Below are 24300 nucleotides of genomic sequence, written 5' to 3'. Positions count from 1 at the left end.
ACTTTGCTAATATTTACACTCAAAGGAAGCCTAGTGGTATATCAAACTTTTAATTCTTTTTAGTACAGATAGCAACTAAATATTCAAAATATAGCTAAGATGGCGATATCGTGAATTTTAAATGTTAATTACTTCAACTACTTTAAGACTTAGGTCAAACGAAATAAACTCATGAAGGCTTCTCATTTGGTAACTTTTTAGATGCATACCTGTGGTAAATTACTAATAATTTACGGCCTATTTCATGTATCGAGGTTTAAATGTCAATCGTCCGTATTCCCATATAATGTAGTGAATACATTCAAATTTAAAAGCCGGTGAAGTGTTGTAAATAGAAATTTTACAACAATGACTTCAGGATGTATGACGTTCTATACTAAGCACAGGTAAAACTCAAGCGCCTTAGCTTGAACGTAATGGCGGCAAGATCGTTTATCTGGCAGAAGTGTTCATTTCTAACACAAATTGAACGAGAAAGAAGCTTGTCAATCATCTTACTATACAAGATAAACTAGTTCCACAGCATTTGAACTAAGTCAGCGTCTAAATGTTTAAAATATGATGTGCCGACAAAGTGCAAATTTGTTTTTAATTATTTAAACCATGCATTAAGAAAATGGCCTCTTGAAACATTGTTTATTGACGTATTCAGACGAACCGTTAGAAAATTACCAAGAATTTATATGGCCTAATCAGTCGTGTGTTTGCAGTTTGAGCTGATTTATCATAAGTTATATAATGTAATATTTTTGTTGTAAATGAAGAAACGTTGCCACAAATAATTCAGGATGTATGACAAACTATATTAAGTACAGTTGAGACTCGGACGGGTCGATTTCAAGAATAATTTTGATGGTCGATTCATCTTAGAAACTTGTCAATCATGTTAATGGAAGAAAACTTGTTCCGCAGCATTTAAAACTAAACTTCCGCTTTGGTAAAAATAGAAACTGAATCATTGAAATAAATATGTATATGCATGATGGCTAACAAAATGCAAATTTGATTTTAAGTATTTCAAAGGAGCTCCATTATAATCACTCATTTAGATAAAAGGTTTGTAGTTTAATAAAAATTTTCCGTATAATTCATGAACTGTCTGTCTTGCCATCGGTGTATTATTCTACCAAGATAAATATAAAATTGAAGCTTACAATGTGATATGCTTGTAAATGAATGCATGCAACAATGAATGGAAAATTGCATGCAACAATGACAGCATTTAATTAAACTACACCGCCATTTTTGCAAAGATACTAACGAAAAATTTTATATACACATGCATGTACATTGCTTTTAACTTATTTAAACCACCGGTATATAGTAAACACAATTTTTGCAAACCATGACTATAATATATTCAGAGTACGAGTTGAAAAATTTTGTCAATTCAGAAAGTAAGAATTGTTAGCCGCTTTAGGGGAGCACGGTCGTTTCTTTCAAGTTATTGTTGATATATCTCGGACATCGAAGTTATAGCATTTGCCAAGAATTAAAGTGAGTTTATAAACACTATATACATATATATACAACTTAGAAAGAAATAAGAAACTATAACCTAACTTGCAACCAAAAAAATTCAACTAAAATGTTATTTCCCGAACAGTGATCAATCTATCTATCTTTCCCCAGCTATACGGTTCTTCTTTGAATATAAGTAACTATCATAATTTTAGCTATAAGATGTATTGGAGCTTATACGCTATGTAGATCAATTTTTTTATTTATGCGGGCGGTAAAAAAGAAATTTTCGGAAAGAGCATACATCAAGATTTGTAAATCTGAACAAAATTAAAATTTACCTGGGAAATGTCTTATAGTATTGGGAATGTAGTTGTGCGAAGATGCAAATTTTGTACACTTTTCTATTATGGCTGGAGTATTTGCACTAAATTAGTTACACATTTCTGCACGTATAAATACAAAAATAAACTAAAATGAAATTAATTTGCCCGCTTCGCACGGCGAACATTTTTCACAATATTTTTACAAAAGTTCGCGACTAAACTTTCCAATTATACTAATTTTTGTACGCTCTTTTTAGCTATGGTAATATATATTTTTCTCCTTGCGGCTCAGATCTAAAATTAAACTATAGCGCATATCAGGTCCATTAACATTGTGTAAATTTCGCTATATATTGTAAATATGTAAATTTCACTATAAATGACACTTATATTTAGCCCATCCCTTAAATGAAAAGCCACTTAAGAGTTTCTTTTGATTAACCGCCAATTGTTCGACTGTATAAATTTTCCTTTTTATGACTGTTCGTTCAAAACGGTCAATCTGCCTTGCAATGAGTGTCCTTTCAAGAATTTCTCTGCTGTTTCTCGTGTTTGTCATGGGCGAATGCACAGAGCAAGTTGTTTTTCGAAAAAATAAGCAAAAATACTTGGCGAATCATGTCATCGAAACAAAACAAGCAGAGTTCGAGTTTGAATGTGGTTTGCTTTGCGCTCGTCATGAATCATGTGCGTCAATCAACTACAAAACTTCTGGTTTCGGTAAAGGCCGCTGTGAACTCAACAATAAGACAAATAAAGACGATGATGATGAAGAAATCAACTTTGAATTCAACCATCTTGTCATAATAAAACCAGTAAGTACATAAGCATAAATTTTTTACATATATTATGTGGTTTTGACGACGGATATGTACGGTAGAATAGATTTTAGTTTGAAACTATGAAACAACTATATAAAGTGTTTCTTGGCAATAACTGCCCGAAATTTCTTTCGCAAAGAAAGAACGGAGTATTTGGACCATTCAATACCCTTCCAGATAAAGCAAATGTCGTCAATTATCGTAGACAGTTCTTGCTTCCAAAATGGATTTTTATACAATAACTTATTACCTAGAACTGAAATAAATTAAATTGAGTGATAAAACACATCTTCAGACCCGGCTTACACAGTCAACCTTCATCGATATGTAAATCGCGTCTTTTAAAACGAACGTTTCCTTGAAAATTTGTCAGGTAACTTAAGGCTGTTTCATGCATTTCATTCGCTTTGTCCGCGGGCGAAGCAGCCTTTGAAAATCTGCTCATGCGGGCGTGATGGGTTGAAAAACAGAGCGCGCTTCGCAAGAGGTCGTAAGGGAAAACAGCCTTTAAGCTTTGATATTACGTTTTTATTCTATTACGTATAACTCTTATAACTTAAGTCTGGTTCTAACTATGTCACCGACAGTCGGCGACGTAGTGTTTGTGGCCCGTGAGCAAGAAAATTCATTAGAAATAACTAAGCATCAATGATTACCGAGAATAGCAATAGCGCGGACAACTTTAAAGTAAACCCTAAATTTTAGTTCACATTTGATGTTTCAATTATAATGTCTAGTCTAAATTTCCCAATATCGATATAGCTAATTCCAAAATGACGAATATGAATTTTAGTTTGCCGTTTGCCTCCAACGTCTCAAAGTGTCTATTTACACCGTCTTAAGCTGGTTTTCCACTATATAGCGATAATTTTGCGTGAAGCGTTATTTTACTTATGTGTCAGAGCTCTCAACTGCAACCATCTCAACAAACTGCTCAAATCAAAATGGAATAATTCGCTTCGCTCGAAAAATATTGCTGGTGGAAAACCAGCGTTAGGGGGCAGCATTTGTGGGACGGTATACTACCACAAAGGTTGACGTGTGAAGAATTTATTCTTGTCGCCTTTTAGATTTGGCTAAAGCCGGAAAAAAATATTTTGCCAGGTAAAATTAAAATGTTTGATGTTATTGCGTCCGAAATGAAAACAACGCTCCGGTATATTGTATATTTATGTTTTTAGGAGAACAACAAAACACCTTTCCTCAATCTTGCACGGAATTGTTTGTCAAGAATACGTAAGTTATACTTATACTCGAGGATAAAAGTCTAATACAGTCAATTAATTTCGAATTCAACCTTCATTCCAGCAGAACTTTTCATAACACTATCGATCATATAGCCATACCCTTGTAATTTTCGATGGTGATATTACAGTCGTGGTTGGCGAGTAAGTAGGATTTTTATGCACGAGTTGTGAAGAATCGCAAAACGAACGAGTGAGTTTGCAATCCTTCAAAACGAGTTCATAATAAAAATCGTACAAACGAGCCAACCATGAAGTAATTTGTTTATTAAATGTGTATAGAGATAAATTTGACAACGACACGCTTTTAATATACAAAAACACAGAGAGCAACAAAAATCGAAATTTTATGCATCAAAACATATTTATTACCGTTCAGTTTCTTTGTAATTTTGTTCAATAGAAGTTAGATATTCTTTCCTATAGATTTGAGAATGAGCTAAATGTGAAAATATCTTGAATATAAGAATTATGTTTTGAATCTCACTCCTATATTTCGACGCCATCTTGAAAGAAAATGTAAACAAATTGCCGCCAAAATGACATAAGACAATTTTTCACGTGTGAAGAATATCGTACGTCCAATCAAAAGCCGTGTATGGCATTTTTTCACACGTGAAAAACATCGTACGTCCAATCAAATTACAATTATTATCAATTTACACAGCGAAGTACGATTTTTATTTCATCATGAAATATACATTTTATGGTACAACTATAGAATACCCCGCATGCGAGAGTACTATGTAAACTGGCTACGTGGCTACGTGGCTACGTGTATATATTTTTGGTTACATTTAGGGTTGTACGGTATTTAAAGTTTGAAGGTGCTTGTTTAGGAGGCTTTTTAGTGAGTAACACTGCGTTTAAGTTAAAGTAATTCAACTGGTTGTTTTATAGGACGTTAAATAATAGAAGTTAGCTAATTATTGGAATTAAGGTTCTATTTTGAGAAGATTGTATTTTTAATATTTCGGTATTTTAATGGTTTTGTGCAGAATTAGTAAGTATCGGAATTTTAATTACGTAAGGGGTTGGAGGTTAGGGTTAGGGTTAGGATTAGGGTTAGGGTCACCAAGTGGTCAAGTAGCCATGTAGCCAAGTAGCCATATAGCCATGCATGTAGGCAAGTAGCCATTAGGCACGTAGCCACGTAGCCACGTAGCGATGTAGCTATGTAGCCATGTAGCCACGCATGTAGCCATGTAGCCATGTAGCCATGTAGCCATGTAGCCATGTAGTCACGTAGCCATGTAGTCACGTAGCGATGTAGCTGTGTAGCCATGTAGCCATGTAGCCACGCATGTAGCCATGTAGCCATGTAGCCATGTAGCCATGTAGCCATGTAGTCACGTAGCCATGTAGCCATGTAGTCGTGTTGGTATAGGAATAAGGAAGAGATGTTCGCATGTATGTTGCCAGGTAGCCACAGGAAAACAACACTTACATGTGGTGGGGTATTCTATAGTTATTCCCATTTTATTTCATCTGTACATGAATAAATCTCTATACACATATAATAAGTTATCTTAGCTTGTAGCAAACGACGTAAGTATTTACTATTGTACGGATATCTAGATCATTGCTCAATGGTGTCTACATCTTGCAGAAGAATCATTCCTCACCACTATATAAGGTATATTGTCACATGACAGATATCCCAGGATGTGGCGTTGGAGGTTGGACACTAGTGATGAAGCTTAATGGGACTAAGGTTAGATTGTAGTCGTAAGGAGTATAGTGCGTGTTCACTTCTCATCAATCAATTTGTAACAATAGTTAACACTTTTAGTTTTAAACAACTTTCAATTTTACAGAAAACATTCATGTATGGTTCTTCCCTGTGGACAATCAAAGAGACATACGCAGTACAAGATGGTCTGGAAGGATTGACAGAAAAAGAAAGCAAGTTGGCTTCGTATTGGAATACTCCCTTCACAAAGATTTGCCTGGGTATGTCGTATAACGGAGCCACAAAATGGATGAGTTTCAACCACACCGGAAGTTCGCTGTACAGTGTGATCGCAGACGGCCAATTCAGGGCAACGACCGCTGGCAGAGCAGCATGGAAATCTCTGATCGCGGACTCGTCACTTCAGAGAAACTGCAACAGGGAGGGGTTTAATAATATACAAGATCTAGATGCGAATGAAATCGAAATGCGAATTGGACTCGTAGCCAATGAACAGAAAGATTGTTATACGTGTGATTCTTGGATTGGCTATGGAGCAAGGTCCACTGGATGGACTTGTGGAAATGTTGCTAGGTTCTTCGCCGATAACGATGATAAAAATTTGGCGACGTTTGGATACATTCTTGTTCATTAATCAACCAGTAAAATAGAACGCTATCTTCTAGTCAATATTAAGATAACTTATGGGTTGTAAAAACGTGACAATTTCTTGCATATAATTTGTACGTGATTGTAGGTTCAGCATTTATATATTCAAAGTAACGAATTAGCATAAACGGTGACAATTCAGAGATATTAAAATATTATAGCATGTTAATTCTAGGCCTTCCAAAAATATCGTCACAAATAAGGCTTTGATTGCTAATACAGGTAATATAATATATACACCCAGCACCTTCTACCATGACTGATAATATAACTTTATATCAGCATAATAATTACGCCTGTATAATGGTCTATAAATACTATATAATTATATCTGTGTTATTAGAATAAGTAGTTGTATAAAAATAAACGCACATAAGTAATTTTTAAAGTCTCTTTCGAAATTACGTTGCAGAAAGTGGCGCTTACGCAATGAAATCAAATATACTCAAGTATTCATGATAGGTGTATTTTCAATACAAATTGACCCGAACTATCGCAGTCAATAATTATATGACATTTGCACAAACAGCTGGATACAAACCAGAGAATATCATTATACTTTCTTTTGGACGTGGTTACTTTGCTAATATTCACACTCAAAGGAAGCTTGGGGGTATATCAAACTTTTAATTCTTTTTAGTACACATTGCAAACTAAATATTCAAAATATAGCTAAGATGGCGATATCGTGAAATTTAAATTTTAATTGCTTCAACCATGGACTTAGGTCAAACGAAATAAACTCATGATGGCTTTTCATTTGTTAACTTTTTAGTTATATACCTGTGGTAAATTGCTAATAATTTACGGCCTATTTCATGTATCGAGGTTTAAATGTCAATCGTCCGTATTCCCATATAATGTAGTGTATACATTCATATTTCAAAGTTAAAATGTGATGGATGTAAGACGATCTATATAGTAAGCACGGGTAAAACTCGATTGCCTTAGCTTGAACGTAACAAGACCGTTTATCAGGCGGCAGTGTTAATTTCTAACACAAATTGAACAAGAAAGAAGCTTGTCAATAATCTTACTATACAATATAAGCTAGTTCCACAGCATTTGAACTAAGTCAGCGTCTAAATGTTTAAAATATGATGTGCCGACAAAGTGCAAATTTGTTTTTAATTATTTAAACCATGTATTAAGAAAATGGCCTCTTGAAAGACTGTTTATTGACGTATTCAGACGAACCGTTAGAAAATTACCAAGAATTTACATGGCCTAATCAGTCGTGTGTTTGCAGTTTGAGCTGACTTATTATAAGTTATTTAATGTGATATGTTTTAAACGAAGGCACGTTGCAACAATTAATTCAGGATGTTGGACAATTTATAACATGCACAGTTAGGACTCGGTCGGGTCGATTTTCAGCTAGCGTTGTTAATTTTAAGAAATATGTATATGCATGATATGCTGGAAAAATGCAAATTTGATTTTAAGTAGTTTCAAAGGAGCCTCCATTATAATCACTCATTTAGATAAAACGTTTGTAGTTTACTAAAAATTGTTCTTGTAATTCTTGTCTGTCTGTCTTCCCATGGTGTATTTTAAACAGTAGTTATTTACATATGCATGATAAATACAAATTCAAAGTAAATTTCTAATGCAATGTGATAAGTTTGTAAATGCAGAAATTGCTTGCACCTTGAAATTAGCAGAATCGTTTATCAGGCAGCGTCGCGTTAATTTGGAACACAACCCATGACGGAGAAAGAAGCTTGTCAATCATCTCACAACAAAATAAACTAGTTTCACAGCATTTAAAATATAATATGGCAACAAAGGGCAAATTTCGATTTTAATTATTTAAACCACGTATTAACAAAATTGCCTCCTAAAAGAGTGTCCACGCCGTAAGTAAATTAACAACAATTTATGGGCTAAATCGTGTTCGAAGTCTAATTCGTGTGATTGATGTTTGAACTGTCTGTCTTGCCATCGGTAAATATAAAATTGAAGCTTACAATGTGATATGCTTGTAAATGAAAAAAATTGCATGCAACAATGACTGCATTTAATTAAACTAAACTGCCGCTTTTGCAAAGATATACTAACGAAATATTTTACTCATGTACGCAGACATCATGATAATTTGATTTTAACATATTTAAACCGTCTATAGTTAACACAATTGTCGCAAACCATGAAATATATCCAGAGTACGAATTGAAAAATTTTGTCAATTCTCAAAGTAACAATTGTTAGCCGCTTTAGAGGAGCACGGTCGTTTCTTTCAAGTTATTGTTGACATGTTTCGGACATCGGGGTACTGAGTATTTGCCAAGAAATTTAATTAAAGTGAGTTTATAAACACTATAAACACAACTTATTAAGAAATAAGAAACTATAACCCAACTTGCAACAAAAAAAATTTAACTAAAATGTTATTTCCCGAACAGTGATCAACGTATCTTTCCCCAGCTATACTGTTCTTCTTTGAATATAAGTAACTATCATAATTTTAGCTAAGATATATTGGAGCTTATACGCAATGTAGATCAATTTTTTATTCATGCAGGCAGTAAAAAGGAAATTTTCGGAAAAAACATAGGTACTCAAATTAGTAAAATTGCCAAGTTTGCCTGAGAAATGTTTCAAGGCCCGTTTACACTCGCAATTTTTGCTCGGATTTTATGTGCGATTTTAGTGTGGATAAACACTTATTTACACTTACAACTTATTAAGAAACTGCACGCAACTTGATTAGCAAAAATATTCAACTGAAATACAATTACTCCCCAACATAATCAACGTAAACTAAACAAATATATATATATATATATATATATATATATATATATATATATATATATATATATATATATATATATATGTGTATACTGTTCTTCTTTGAAGATAGTAACTAGTAACTAACATAATTAAGATATAATGGAGCTTATGTGCTCTATAGATCAATTTTTAGCCAGGCGGTAAAAATGAAATTTTCGGAAAGAGCATTCATTAAAATTTGTAAATTTAAGTAAATTAAATTTTGCATACGAAATGTTTTATAGTATAGGGAATTTAGTTGTGCGAAGTTGCAAATTTTGTATATATTTGTACAATTTTCTATTACGGCCGGAGTGTGTGTACTAAATTAGTTACACGCATTTCTGCCCGTATAAATACTGCACGTAAAAAATATACAAAATTTGCCTACTTTGTGCGGCAAATATTTTCCACATTTTTACAAAAGTTCGCGACTAATCTTTGCAATTATACTAATCTTTGTACGCTCTTTTTATAGCTATATGGTAATATATATTTTTCTCCTTGCCGCTCAGATCTAAAATTAATCTATAGCGCATAAGGTCCATTAACACTGTGTAAATTTCACTATAAATCTTTAGCAACACTTACATTTAGCCTATCCCTTAAATGAAAAGCCACTTAAGAGTTTCTTTTGATTAACCGCCAATTGTTCGACTGTATAAACTATCTTTTTTATGACTGTGCGTTCAAAACGGTCAACCTGCCTTGCAATGAGTGTCCTTTCAACAATTTCTCTGCTGTTTCTCGTGTTTGTCCTGGGCGAATGCATAGAGCAAGCTGTTTTTCGAAAAAATAAGCAAAAATACTTGGCGAATCATGTCATCGAAACAAAACAAGCAAAGTCCGAGTTTGAATGTGGCTTGCTTTGCGCTCGTCATGGATCATGTGCGTCAGCGAACTACAAAACTTCGGGTGAAGATAAAGGACGGTGTGAACTCAACGAAAGGACAATGGAAGCAACAACCGATGATAATGAGAAGACAAACGATGAATTCAATCATCTTGTCATAATAAAACCAGTAAGCATTAACATGAATTTTTTACATATATTATGCGGTTATGACGACGGACATGCACGGTATAGAATAGATTAGTTTCTCATGGAAAGATTATCACTCGATGAAACAAGTAAATATATAGAGTGTTTCTTACAGATAAATGGTGGAAATTTCTTCCACAAAGAAAGAACGGAGTATTTCGGCCATTCAATACCCTGACAGCTAAAGCAAAATTAGTGTCGTCATCGAATTATCGTAGTTCTTGCTTCGAAATTGAATTTTAAAACACTGCGATTCTTAATTTTGAAATACCGTAATAAAATAGGCAAAGGGTAAAATACAGTAATTCCAACTGACAGTAAAATTTATATTCGGCTCTTTTTCATGTGAATTACTACATTATGCATACAGGAGATAGAAATGAAGTTAAATAGATGATGATGAGCTATAGATTAACTCGCATAACCGATGAATTGTTACCTAGAACTTAAATAAATTAAATTGAGCGATAAAACACATCTTCAGACGAACGTTCTTTTTGTCAGGTAATTTAAGGCTGTTTCATGCATTTTATTCGCTTTTTCCGCGGGCGAAACAGCCTTTGAAAATCTGCTAATGCGGGCGTGATGGGTTTAAAAACAGAGCGCGCTTCGCAAGAGGACGTAAGGGAAAACCGTCTTTAGGCTTTGATATTACGTTTTTACGATATTACGTATAACTTTTATAACTTAAGCCTGGTTCTATTAAAAACAAGACGCCTGTTCTGGCGTTAACTCCGGCGCACGTGCCAGTCTTTAATAAAGAGCTTCTGAACATAAACAATACAGTTCATATTCGCATTTAGTACATATGTTTCAGTTGCGAGTTGCGAACCTATTGAACCTATCGTACTTTAAAAAGTATAGAAGTTCAATTGTTCAAAAATGTAAATAAACGGCATGATACATTTGCTTTGTCTTACACTTTGCCTTTGAAATTCGCGCTTATATAGTTATATCAAATCTTCAATCCTGTGCAAACTACGACGTGTCAACGCGCCCATACACGACCACATCATCTTGTTAAACGGCGAAATAGCAGCCATACTATTAAAATAGGACCAGAATCTACAAGTATTAAATATATTCTTACCCCAATTCAATCTAAACTTAATCGAACAGCATGAAAACAACGGTTTATTTGTTCCTCTTGGAGGAATTGCCGTATTATGCGAGCGAAATCGAATCGCGCATCGGAAAGGTGTACACCACAACTCTTGGGAGATAGGACTGGGACGTAGATAAATACGGTTACATACACATTTCGCGCCATTTCAGACTTGCGATGACGAAAAATAATATAAAAAAACAAAAAAAAAACAACAAAAAAAAACAAAACCGAGGCGAATTTTCAGAGTAATAAATAAGCATTTCACTCATCAACGACTACCGACAATAGCACCAATATCGGAGAAGCTAATTGCAAAATGAGGTCTTAAAGTGTCTATTGACATCGTCTTGAGCCCATTTTCCACTATATATAACGATAATTTTCGCGTGAAGCGACATTTTACTTTTATTTCAGAGCTCTCAACTGCAACCATCTGGAACAAATTGCTCAAATCTAAAAAAATAAATTCGCCTCACGCAAAATACATCGCTAGTAGAAAACCAGCTTTAGAGACGGCAAATTGTAGTACCGTCCCACAAAATTGTTTGACGGTACGCCACTGTTGCTTTTATGGGTCCATGTGAAGAATTATTCTTGTCGCTTTTTAGGTTGGGTTAAAGCAAGAAAATAATATTTTTTCAGGTAATTAAATTTTTTGAGGTTATAGCGACCAAAATGAAAACACCCCCTCCTATATTGTATATTTATGTTTTTAGAAAAACAACAAAACGCTTTTCCTCAATCTTGCACGGAATTGTTTGGCAGGAATACGTAAGTCAAAGATATACAGGTGGACGCGAAGGTCTAATATATACAGTCAGTGGATTTCAACCTTTATTCCAGCAGAATTTTTTATAACCATATCTATCATATAGCCATTTCCTTGTAATTTTGAACGGTGATATCACAATATAAATAAATTAGCTTCTAGGCACACCGCATAAGTATTTAATATCAGTTGCCTATCTAGATCATTGCCCAATGGTGTCTACACCTTGCAGCAGAATCATTCCTCACCACCATATAAGGTATATTGTCACATGACAGATATCCCAGGATGTGGCGCTGGAGGTTGGACGCTAGTGATGAAACTTAATGGGACTAAGGTTAGATTGTAGTCGTAAAGAGTATAGTGTGTGTTCACTTCTAATCTTAAACTTCTAATCTTCTAATCTTTAAACAACTTTCAATTTTAAACAGAATACATTTTTGTATCTTTCTTCCCTGTGGACAAACAAAGAGACATACGCAGCACAAGATGGTCTGGAAGGATTGACAGAGAAAGAAAGCAAGTTGGCTTCGTATTGGAATACTCCGTTCACAAAGATTTGCCTGGGTATGTCGTATAAGAATACGAGAAAATGGATGACCTTCGACTACACCGCAACTTCGCTGTACAGTGTGATCGCGGACGGACAATTCAGGGCAACGACCGCTGGTAGAGCAGCATGGAAATCCCTGATCGTGGACTCGTCACTTCAGAAAAACTGCAACAGAGAAGGGTTTAATGTACTTTCCAAAATGCGAATTGGACTTTTTGCCAATAACGAGAACGATTGCCGTACGTGTGATTCTTGGATTGGCTATGGAACACAGATCAATGAAAAGATTTGTGGAAATGTTTATTGGAGGAATCACGATTTGACGTTTGGATACATTCTCGTTCAATGATCAACCAGTAAAATAAAACGCTACCTTCCAGTCATGATTAAGTTAACTTATGGGTTGTAAAAACGTGACAATTTCTTGCATAGTTTGTACGCGTGTATTCAATATTGGCAGATCGAAATATATCGTAGAAATATATTCCAGCATTTGTATAGTCAAAGATTACGAGTTTGCATACATAAACAGTGACATTATATGCACATTTAAAACATTGTAGCACGCTAATTCTAGGCGTTCCAAAAATATCATCACAAATAAAGTTTCCATTGGTAATGCACGTAAAATATTTTATGGACGCAGCACCCAGGCTCTCCCCATCACTTAGACTATGTGACTGATAATATAAATTTATATCAGCATAATTATTACTAAGGCTTATAATGGTCTATAAACTACTGTATCTGTGTTATTAAAATAAAAGCACAAAAGTAATTTTTCTGCCGGATCGCCTCTAAATATATTTTATCATAATATATGTATTTTCCTCTGAATGTGGCGTGGTAAAGGCCCTGTCACACTGTTGCGTATCGCATTAGCGTATGGCAGCGTATGATAAATATTACGCATACGCCGGAATACGCTGAAATATGTTGGTGGTACGTCGTGCGTAAGTTATACACGTTCCAAGCACGGTCACATACGCTGATATACGCCGAGGAAGAAAATTTTTTTTAAGCATGCTTAAAAATCTTGTGCGTGTTTGGACGTATGGTTTATACGGTAAAGATAAGCTAGTCATACGCTGAATACGGCAGAAGGACGCTAAATGTACTGTACTAATAGGTTGAGTACGCTAATCATACGCAAATGAGTAAGTGTGCCGTACAACTAACGTGTTGATAGCGCATCAGTAACGAAGGTCTAACTTATGTGTGACGTATGTTTAACGTCTATAGAGGGCTTAGCGTATGACTGACGATTAAATAACGCATTTACCGTACAATTAGCGTATAGTTAACGCCTGGTCGTCGTATCTTCAGCGTATTGCAAACGTTACGAGAAAGGGTATATATATTATAGCATGTCATTTTTGTATAATATATATTTATGTTGGATGCCTTCATATCATCTTGTACCTTCGAGGATAAAGAATGGAGTTAGCTGTTCTTGAATACCAGTTTGATCTCATAGCTTTGACGATTCGTCACATAGAAAATAACAGAAGGAAAAGTAGAAAAAGAAAAAGAAAAAGACGTGAGGTATGGATGAGATTATGGATCGGAAGGCGAAGGTAGTTTGGCATTTACGACCAACTTCTGGTGGAACTCCGAAGCGAGGATACGCGATGTTTCAAGAACTTTATGCGGATGGTCCCCGAGATGTTTGATGAGCTTCTAGCAAGAGTGAGTCCCTGCAGGATCACCAAGAAACATACCTGGTATAGGCGACCCCTGGAGCCTGGGCTGAAGCTCTCTTTGACTTTGCGACACCTTGCCTCTGGAAGCACGTATTCAGCCATGAAGTACGGATGGAGGGTCCCCCACAACACCCAGTCACTTATTGTCAGAGAGGTTTGCCAAGCCATCATCGACGAATACATGTCCGAAGTAATGACCTGCCCTACCACGCCAGAGGGATGGCGTGCCATATCTGATAAGTTCCTCAAGAGGTGGAACTTCCCCCATACATGTGGTGCTATAGATGGAAAGCACATTGCCTGCAAATGTCCACCAAAAAGTGGATCCCAATATTTCAACTAAAAGGGATTCTACTCTGTTGTACTCATGGGCCTTGTAGACGCAGATTATAAATTCATCTGGGTAGACCTCGGTGGTAAAGGGTCATCATCGGACGCACAGATCTACAACAACTCTGAAATCAAGAATTAACAGAAGACGGAACTATAGGATTCCCCATCCCCGATGCTTTACCAAAGACTATCAGAGTGTCCCCTACTTCTTTGTAGGTGACGATGCCTTTGCCCTCCGAGAGACAATGATGAAGCCATACAGCCGCCGTGGTCTATAGTCAATACTTCTTTCACGTTGGTGGTTAAGGTTGAGAACCTCATCCTGAAATCCAATATCATCAGTAGATTCCATGATGTCTCGAAATCCTGAAAGACTAGTAATGTTCGGGTGACTTTGTAGTGGGGTGCAAATCGTGGGGTGGTTGAGAAGGGATCCCTTGTTGGTTCACTTTGATAGATGGAGCCGCCATTGCACTTGGAAATTCATCATCGCTGTCCTCATCCATGAGTTCAGACAATAACCTATTGATGGAGGACCTTGCCTTCTTGTACTTGGACTTGGACATAGTCAAAAGGCTCTCTTTAACATAATTTGCAAAGACACTTCGTGCTGTAATGGGCTGTTGTTTAGCTTTGTAGATGTCTTTGAGGATGGTGCCAGACTCAGCAACTCTCTTCTGTAGAGTCTCAAGGACGTCACTCTCTGTGTCCTGAGGTCGCTTGTGGGACCTTCCAGCGGTAGATGATGGTATTGGAGTGACTTCATCTAAGACATCCTGCATATCAGCGCAGGCGCTCTCGGCAGCATTGAGATCTCCTCTGTGAAGCTGGATGGTTTCCTTCACCTAAAAAACCAAAAATATCATGTGGAAATTGTCTCAAATTACTTGGTTATCATGTTGCTAAGGTAATATGGTTGTATACTTACACTCTGCATGGGCTCCGGTCGGTGGCGAGTGACAGTCTTCAGGAAGGCAAACTTTGAGAGGATCCACTGTTCTCTCTTAGTCAGGTTTGGAGCACTATCCCCGCTTTTCTTTTTGTCAAGGCGCGTATTGGTGTCGCGCAGCGATCTGAACCAGCCCTTGAGGATGTCAACAGTCTTATTCATCTGATGTATGCTTGCTCTTCCCAGATCTTCTCTTTCTTGTCTTTTCGCCTATAATCTGTCATTTTCACATTCCACAGCACAGGATTGTCCATGATAAACTCCAGCATCAGCTCCTCTTCTGTGGCGCTGAGGTTGTAGGGTTTTTTTTCGCCCTCTTCCTCTTATTTTTCTCCTTGCTATCAGCCCGCCGGAAGGAAGTGAAGTCATCAATGGTTTCAGATGATAAAGCCGATGAATTATGGAGTCTTGGGAAGGTTGTGTTGGGGACTTTGAGAGCTCAGGAACATGTCGCGCATTATTTAAAGATGTCTCAGGAATAAGTGCATCATCATCAGGTGGTTCAACTGCATCTGCAGGTGCACAAACACGTTGTTCGTCAGCTTTGGCAACGGCTGATGATGGAGTCCTCTTTCCTTTTCTTCGTCCGCGGGTAGATGATGTCTTCTTATTTGCCACGATGTCTTCTTTTTTCACTGTAGGTTTGACATTTTCTCGAATGGAGCCGTGTGAAAATACTGCCGCTTATATACGATTAAAGTCTGTGAAACGCCATTGGTATGCTTGACATGCGCATTTCAAACGCTTCTCGTAAGCTATTCATACGCTGGCATACGCCAGCGACAGGCTACTCATACGATACTCATACGTTTAATAAGTTAATTTTATGCAAAATGTCCTATTTTTACAGACTTTTTCGTGCGTATAAAAATGAATGAAATGATCTTTATACGCGACTCATACGTTCCTATCATACGCAACAGTGTGACAGGGCCTTAAGGTTTCCTGTTTCCCAGAGCTACGCCACAATACCCTGTCCAACAGTAAATACAGTTTCTGTAATCTTAAAAAAAATGATGATATTCTCGTAATATCATTAGCTAAATAAAAAAGCTATCAAAATAGTCGAAAACAGTGTTGCAGAGAGTGGCGCTTTCACGATGAAATAAATATACTGAAGTATTCATGATAGGTGTATTTTCAATACAAATTCACCCCAACTATCGCCGGCAATAATTATATGACATTTGTACAAACAGTTGGATATAAAACCGAGAATATCTTTATAACTTCTTCCAAACGTGAATATTTTGCTAATATTTACACACTAAGGAAGCGTGGTGGTAATAACTTTCCACTTTAGTATAGACATAAAGCAACTAACTATTTAAAATATGAGATGCTGAGATCATGAAATTTAGTTTTTAATTATTTTAGCAGCTATGAGGTCAAACGAAATAGCCTCTTGAATGGGGTTTATGCACTGCACGAAAGAGAAGAAGCTTGGCAATCATCTTGCTACAAGATAAAGAAGTCTCACAGCATTTGAACTGAGTCAACAATTAAAAATTTGCAATATAAATAATATGCCGACAAAGTGAAAAGTTGTTTCTTTTCTAAGAATGCTAACTTTATAACTTATTTAGTTGAACCGTTAGTAAAAACCAATAATATATGGCAAAGTTCGCATACGTGTTTGAAGTCTGAGTCGTCTTGTCATAAATTGCAATGTGATATGTTGTAAATAAAGGTGTTTTTACTTTTTTCACTCATTTAGATAAACCCTTAGTAATTTCAGTAATAACAATTTACGATCTAATTCGTGTGTTTAATGTTTCAACTGTCTGTCTGTCCATGGGTGTATTATTATAGCATGATGAATACAAAATTTAAAGTTGCAATATGATATGCTTGTAAATGAAAAAAATTGCATGCAATATTAAAGCAACTTGTATGAATTTTTCGTGTAAGCACAGGTGAAACTCGAGTGGCCTAGCTTGAACGTAAAATGGACCTTTTTCAGCCAGCGTTTTAAATTTCTCAGACGGCTCAAGAAAGACATTGTCAACAGTCGAGAAATCTACAAAGATTTTTAACATCGCCACAGCATTTAAACTTCAAAACTGCCAATTTTTGAAACATATGATTATATACAGACATCGCAATAATTAGATTTTACTTATTTAAACCACCTATATATATTTAGCACAATGTCACAAACCATGAAATATATTTACTGAGACACTCTGACTCTGCATACATACAATGGTTGTCCAAAAGTTTGTCCTGTCCATATATTCATAAATACCTAAATATCAATCACGTGACCAACATATATTGGGGTGGGTTTTGTGTGGTTTTCGGCGACCTCATAATTTGATGTTCAAACCATGTGCATGCAATATCGAAGAAGCCTATTTAAGCCCTGAAATTTACGAAACAATTTGAAAGAACATTTGGTTCAACACAATCGTGCACATTATTTGTAAACATTTAAATGAATTACACATGCAGAATATATTTATACGAACATGCATTTATCACGCTAGCTACATTTATTTCAGTATATTAGTTTGCAATAATTCGCTGTTATTCGTAAAAGCTACGAAATAAGTTCGCTTAACAGCTGTAGTTTTCAAGTTTTGGGTAAGCATATTATAAAGCTATATGCATGTCTTAATAACTTTATTAACGTATCTTCATTTGTTGATTTTTCACCTCTAAAAGCCCGCTGTTTAATTATCTGAACGAATAAAGTACGAATGAATAAATTTTGTTCACTTAGTGTCATATGTTATAGCGACAATAATTTGAAAAAGAAAACAATTGTGTCGCGTATTTAACTGACGCAGATGAAACTTCGCATTAACAAGGCTTCGTTCTTGTTGTCAGACAGGCACACCCAGTGTCAGAATAGGTCTTCCTGTTGGAGTCTATAACAATTTGAGGAGGAATGTTACTTTTTGGCCAACAAAAGCAAACAGTGAATATGGAATTGATTTTGCGAACAAGACGTTTGCTTCGTGCATTCGTCAAAGTCAGTCTTTCGTTGCTGATATTCCTGAATCTCCAAACGTTTGGTTATGGTTTTGATTTTTGCTTTCAAGGACCAAATGAAGGTGCGTATTGAAAAATATTTATAATTTTGCTTTCACATTGCCAACAATACAGTTATATCTGTGAATCCTAATAATTTCTTAAAAGCAACTGGTAGAATACAAATCGCTGCGTGGAAGCAAACCTTGTCTCTTAAGCTGCGCGAGTAGCCGAATTCATATTAGAGACGGGAAACTCATCTTAGACTGGAAATTTGATGGTAAAAACCCGTCTAAATATGAATAGGGATGGGTAAATTTATACGTGTGATGGGTCGGGTAATGCTAAAAAGGGTACCGTGATAATTACGATATAATTTTGTTTGTTTTCCGTTAGCCTTGTTCCGTCCTTGACCGTGTTTATATTTCAGAAACTCGTTTCATTTTCCGTCTAAATGCGACGGGTCTTTAAGACGAGTCTCTCGTCCAAATTGGACCCCGTCAAAACGGCTAAATTCACATTAGAACGAATTTCCCGTCTCTAATATGAATTTGGCTAGGCTTCTCCTGGCTGAAGTTGAAAGCTATAAAGAGACCATGGTATTTCATAAAGGAACTTTAAGGGGCTTTATTTAGGGATTGCGATATCAGAAAATTATTAGTTACGAGTACATATGTTGCACTATTTCTGGACAACACTCAAATATTCGTGTCACATTTATTAACTAAACTGCAATTTCACAATGACCTCTCACTTTGTTAATTGGATTCTACATGAACGTCTAGTTCTTCACTTGCGAAGCACACGGACTACATTAGCGAGACAACTTCATAAATATTTAACCATGTTTTTATTACTTCCTCCTGTGCTATACGACTACGAAAAGTTTCGATTAGAAAAATCAACAATTTTCGTTAGCATCATAATTCATAATGTACGTTTACCTTCTTTTTTTACTATTCCAAAGGTCGTCGTTTAAACAGCGAAGTGATAGAAAAAGTCCAGGCAGGAACGGGAGTAGAATGCATTTACTTTTGTGCCCGTGATAACGAAGCGTGCAGATCTACTAATTTCAAAAAATGCTCAAACTCAGAAAAAAATTGTGAATTCCTTCAAGATATTGCTTCAGAGATGCCAGAAAAAGCTTTTCTTCGGCACAAAGATTTTGATTACTACGAGTTGACAAATCCTAATAGGACTAGGGTGAGCAGGGGTATTCAGTTCTGCTCGATGGATTTCTATTGTAAGCCATTGCACTTACAAAGAAATTCGTAGGGCAGAACTGAATAAATGAATATCACACCCCCCTCCCAATGATCGTTCTAGTTACGCCACTAAGGGTAAGTACATGCAATTTCGGTGGTTGAAGCATTACAAATGCTCTCTGATTTACAAAATTAATTTAGAGATCTAGAACAGAACGATAAACGGTCGAGAGTCGACAAATCAGTTTTAAATAAAAAAGAAATATTCGCGGTTCAATGGGTCGAAACGAATATATTCTTGTCATTTTTTGTAGGCTTTTCCACAATCTTGCAAAGAACTGTTTGCCAAGAATACGTAAGTTAAAAAGATAGATATATATATACTGGTGGATAAAAATCTATTGCAGTCAATGAATTTCAACCTTTATTACACATTTATTAAGAAATTTTTTATGTCTAGATCATTGCCCAATGGTGTCTACACCTTGCAGAAGAATCATTCCTCACCACCATATAAGGTATATTGTCACATGACAGATATCCCAGAATGTGGGGTTGGAGGCTGGACACTAGTGATGAAGCTTGATGGGACTAAGGTTAGATTGTAGTCATAAAGAGTGTAGTGCGTATTCACTTCTAATCAATCAATTTGTAACAATAGTTAAAGCTTTTAGTTTTAAACAACTTTCAACTTTACAGAATACATCTAACTATCATTCTTCTCTGTGGACAAACAAAGAGACATACGCAGCACAAGATGGTTTGGAAGAACTGACAGAGAAAGAAAGCAAGTTGGCTTCGTATTGGAATACTCCGTTCACAAAGATTTGTCTGGGTATGTTGTATAACAGAGACAGAAAATGGATGAGCTTCAACTACACTGCAAGTTCACTGTACAGTGTGATTGCGGACGGCCAATTTAGGGCAACGACCGCTGGTAGAGCAGCATGGAAATCTCTAATTGCGGACTCGTCACTTCAGAGGAACTGTAACATGGAAGGGTTTAATAATATACAAATTGCGAATGGAAACCGAATGCGAATTGGACTCGTAGCCAATGAACAGGAAGATTGTAATACATGTGATTCTTGGATTGGCTATGGAGCAAGGTCCACTGGAAGGACTTGTGGAAATGTTGCTAACCACGGACCCGATAACGGTAATAAGAATTTGGCGACGTTTGGATACATTCTCGTTCACTAATCAACCAGTAAAATAGAACGCTATCTTCTAGTCAATATTAAGATAACCTATGGGTTGTAAAAACGCGACAATTTTTTGCATATAATTTGTACGTGATTGTAGGTTCATCATTTATATATTCAAAGTAACGAATTAGCATAAACGGTGACATTTCAGAGACATTAAAATATTGTAGCATGTAAATTCTAGGCCTTTCAAAAATATCATCACAAAAAAGGCTTTGATTGTTAATACAGGTAATATAATATATACACCCAGCACCTTTCACCATGACTGATAATATAAATTGATATCAGCATAATAATTACGTTTGTATAATAGCCTATAAATACTATATAATTATAGCTGTGTTATTAGAACATGTAGTTGTATGATAATAAAACGCACAAATTGACCCGAACTATTGCAGTCAATAATTATATGACATTTGCACAAACAGTTGGATATAAACAGAGAATATCATTATACTTTCTTTTGGACGTGGTTACTTTGCTAATATTTACACTCAAAGGAAGCCTGGTGGTATATCAAACTTTTAATTCTTTTTATTACAGATGACAACTAAATATTCAAAATATAGCTAAGATGGCGATATCGTGAATTTTAAATTTTAATTATACTTCAACCATGCACTTAGGTCAAACGAAATAAACTCATGAAGGCTTTTCATTTGTTAACTTTTTAGATGTATACCTGTGGTAAATTGCTAATAATTTACGGCCTATTTCATGTATCGAGGTTTAAATGTCAATCGTCCGTATTCCCATATAATGTAGTGTATACATTCATATTTCAAAGTTAAAATGTGATGGATGTATGACGATCTATAGTAAGCACAAGTAAAACTCGATTGCCTAACTTGAACGTAACAAGATCGTTTATCAGGCAGCAGTGTTAATTTCTAACACAAATTGAACAAGAAAGAAGCTTGTCAATCATCTTAATATACAATATAAACTAGTTCCACAGCATTTGAACTAAGTCAGTGTCTAAATGTTTAAAATATGATGTGCCGACAAAGTGCACGTTGCCACAATTATTTCAGGATCGGTATGACAAACTATATTACGCACAGTTGATTATTACGGGGTCGATTTTCAGCTAGCGTTGTTAATTTTAAGAACAACTCAAAAATGATTTTGATGATCGACTCACCTAAGAAACTTGTCATGCATGTTAATACAAGAAAATCTAGTTCCACAGCATTTAAACTAAACTTCCGCTTTAGTAAAGATAGAAACTGAATCATTGAAATTTATATGTATATGTATGATATGCTGACAAAATGCAAATTTGATTTTAATTAAGTATTTCAAAGGTGCGTCCATTATAATCACTCATTTAGATAAACCGTTTGTAGTTTACTAAAAATTCTTCGTGTAATTCGTGTGTTTAAAGTTTGAACTGTCTGTCTTGTCATCCGTGTATTTTAAACAGTAGTTACATATGCATGATCAATACAAATTCAATGTTTCGAATTCAATGTGATAAATTTGTAAATGAAAAAAAATGCTTGAAACTAATAGGATCGTTTATTAGACAGCATGGCGTTAATTTGCAACACAACTCATGACGGAGAAAGAAGCTTGCCAATCATCTCACTACAAAATAAACTAGTTTCTCAGTTAAAATATATATTACAACAAAGGGCAAATTTCGATTTTAATTATTTAAACCACGTATTAACAAAATTGCCTCTTAAAAGAGTGTCCACGCCGTAAGTAAATTAACAACAAATTATGGCCTAAATCGTGTTTGAAGTCTAATTCGTGTGATTGAAGTTTTGTTACGCAAAGCTTTATTGTGTTTAGAGATATGCATATAAAAATAGCTGTAAAAATAGGAATATCAAGAGCATGACAGGGATTAGTGAATGATTTTTGCCACAAGATGCCTGAGTAAATATATTTTTCGGCCATTAGCAAACATTAATCGCCTTTCCCTTTCATGTATGACATATCGTGGGATTAAATAAGAACTAATACCTGGATAAACAGTCTTAAGTCTTCACTTATCTTAATGGTCGCATTCTTTAAAAAAGTGTGCGTGCTGTAGGCCATTCAAGTTCATATGTCAATCAATTGTGTTAAAAATGTTGCTCGGTCAAGCATGTAATAGATTACGTCATCAAAAGTTCAATTCGATAAAATAAGAGTGAAAATAGTTTAAGTTAAAAGATATTGTTCACAGACGTATTGTTGGTATATTTTACTAGTTGTTGATGATGAATAATTTAAGTTGTGAACATTTTTAAGTATTGATCGATTGAGCAGAAGACCAACTCGACTAGTGCGACAACGCCTTAAACAAACAAGATATGAGAGCTGGAACGAGCTTCTAAGACCAACCCACATTTCTAACTTACAACGCTGATTGGTTGGATAAGGATCAGCCCACTCTGGTTGATGACGTCTGCAAGTTTCCCTCAACCGTTACTATAAAAGGGCGTGCACAACACCCCAACCTTCAGTGGACTGACGGAGTAAAGATTAACTTATGAAACGTTAGGAAGCTCAACGACAGAACTGACGAAGAAGACAAGAACAGAAAACAACGAGATCCGAAAGGACGAATAATCAGAAGAGAAGAAAAGAACGGAGAAAGAAGAGAACATTAGTGAACTTTAGTAAACCATTGTAAAGATCTCCTACCTCGTGCATAGAAGAATTAAAATCTTATAACAATTTGGTGGAGGATCGGCCTTACAAAACGTTCGGGAACTCAATCAGTCTACTATATACTCAGAAGAAGTCAGAACAATCAATATTACAAACATTGCTTAGAAACGGGTGCTGAAGCGACCTGATGACTGGTTCGAAGGAAACGCACGTTCTGTATTCATCCATACTTCTACTTATGGCAACGCTAGACCTTGTTTCACGTTTTGGATGTCTCTTCAAGACAGCTGTCCACAACCTCTACACTTCCCTCGAACTACAATCGAAACTACAGTCGTTTTGCCCTCAGTCTGCAGTCCAATACGACATGTACTCTCTCTATCCGAACGTGTTGGCTATGTCGAAGATCCAGCCAAAGAGGCACCAATGGAAGCCTCCGTGGTCGTGTACATTCATGGTTTAGAACGTTGAAATATCAGAGTTTCCCGGATCCTTCCTGATGGTCAGAATGCTTGTATTATGGACATGAAACTGGACGCATTTTAAGATTTGTATAATATAAGTTTTTGTCATTCTCATGTTACACGTATATGTTTATCATTTGTTTGTTTATGTGTGATAATATTAAACACGAGAGTATATAGCGGTTCAACTAAAATTCCTTAGGTACACTCAGCATGCTGATTAAACATGTTGCCGTAGGATAGCGCATGCATGTTTTTATTTGGGTCAGTGTATAAATTTAATTCTGACGCTTTTAGTTATGCGTCATTCGTTGATAATATATTTTTCTCTTCCCCCGGGACAGTCAAGGCTCTCCCAAACTTGTTGTAATGGATTACAATTCTTTTTCAAGCCAAAAGCTTAAATATT

At 35.8% G+C, this 24300-nt stretch overlaps 3 protein-coding genes across 3 annotated transcripts; 2 read left to right on the top strand and 1 right to left on the bottom strand.

The window, feature by feature from the left end:
* Window positions 1–5500: 5500 nt before the first annotated feature.
* Window positions 5501–6179, top strand: LOC114535749 (uncharacterized skeletal organic matrix protein 5-like). The gene is made up of 2 exons (XM_028557057.1): window positions 5501–5566; window positions 5670–6179. Exons 1-2 carry the CDS (start codon window positions 5501–5503, stop codon window positions 6177–6179), a joined length of 576 nt encoding a protein of 191 aa, XP_028412858.1.
* Window positions 6180–12146: 5967 nt separating this feature from the next.
* LOC114535748 (uncharacterized skeletal organic matrix protein 5-like) lies at window positions 12147–12789 on the top strand. The gene is made up of 2 exons (XM_028557056.1): window positions 12147–12224; window positions 12319–12789. The coding sequence occupies exons 1-2, from the start codon at window positions 12159–12161 to the stop codon at window positions 12787–12789; spliced, it is 537 nt and encodes a 178-aa protein (XP_028412857.1). The 5' UTR covers window positions 12147–12158.
* A 2009-nt stretch (window positions 12790–14798) lies between these two features.
* LOC114535747 lies at window positions 14799–15587 on the bottom strand. The gene is made up of 2 exons (XM_028557055.1): window positions 15405–15587; window positions 14799–15321 (listed from the first exon to the last, which is right to left on the bottom strand). The coding sequence occupies exons 1-2, from the start codon at window positions 15585–15587 to the stop codon at window positions 14851–14853; spliced, it is 654 nt and encodes a 217-aa protein (XP_028412856.1). The 3' UTR covers window positions 14799–14850.
* Window positions 15588–24300: the final 8713 nt, after the last annotated feature.

Source organism: Dendronephthya gigantea, unplaced genomic scaffold (genome assembly GCF_004324835.1).
Source record: "Dendronephthya gigantea isolate DGI-Jeju-01 unplaced genomic scaffold, DenGig_1.0 000123F, whole genome shotgun sequence".
Taxonomy (NCBI): domain Eukaryota; kingdom Metazoa; phylum Cnidaria; class Anthozoa; order Malacalcyonacea; family Nephtheidae; genus Dendronephthya; species Dendronephthya gigantea.
Note: the sequence above shows the minus strand (reverse complement) of the source record. Positions and strands in the feature narration are given on the sequence as shown.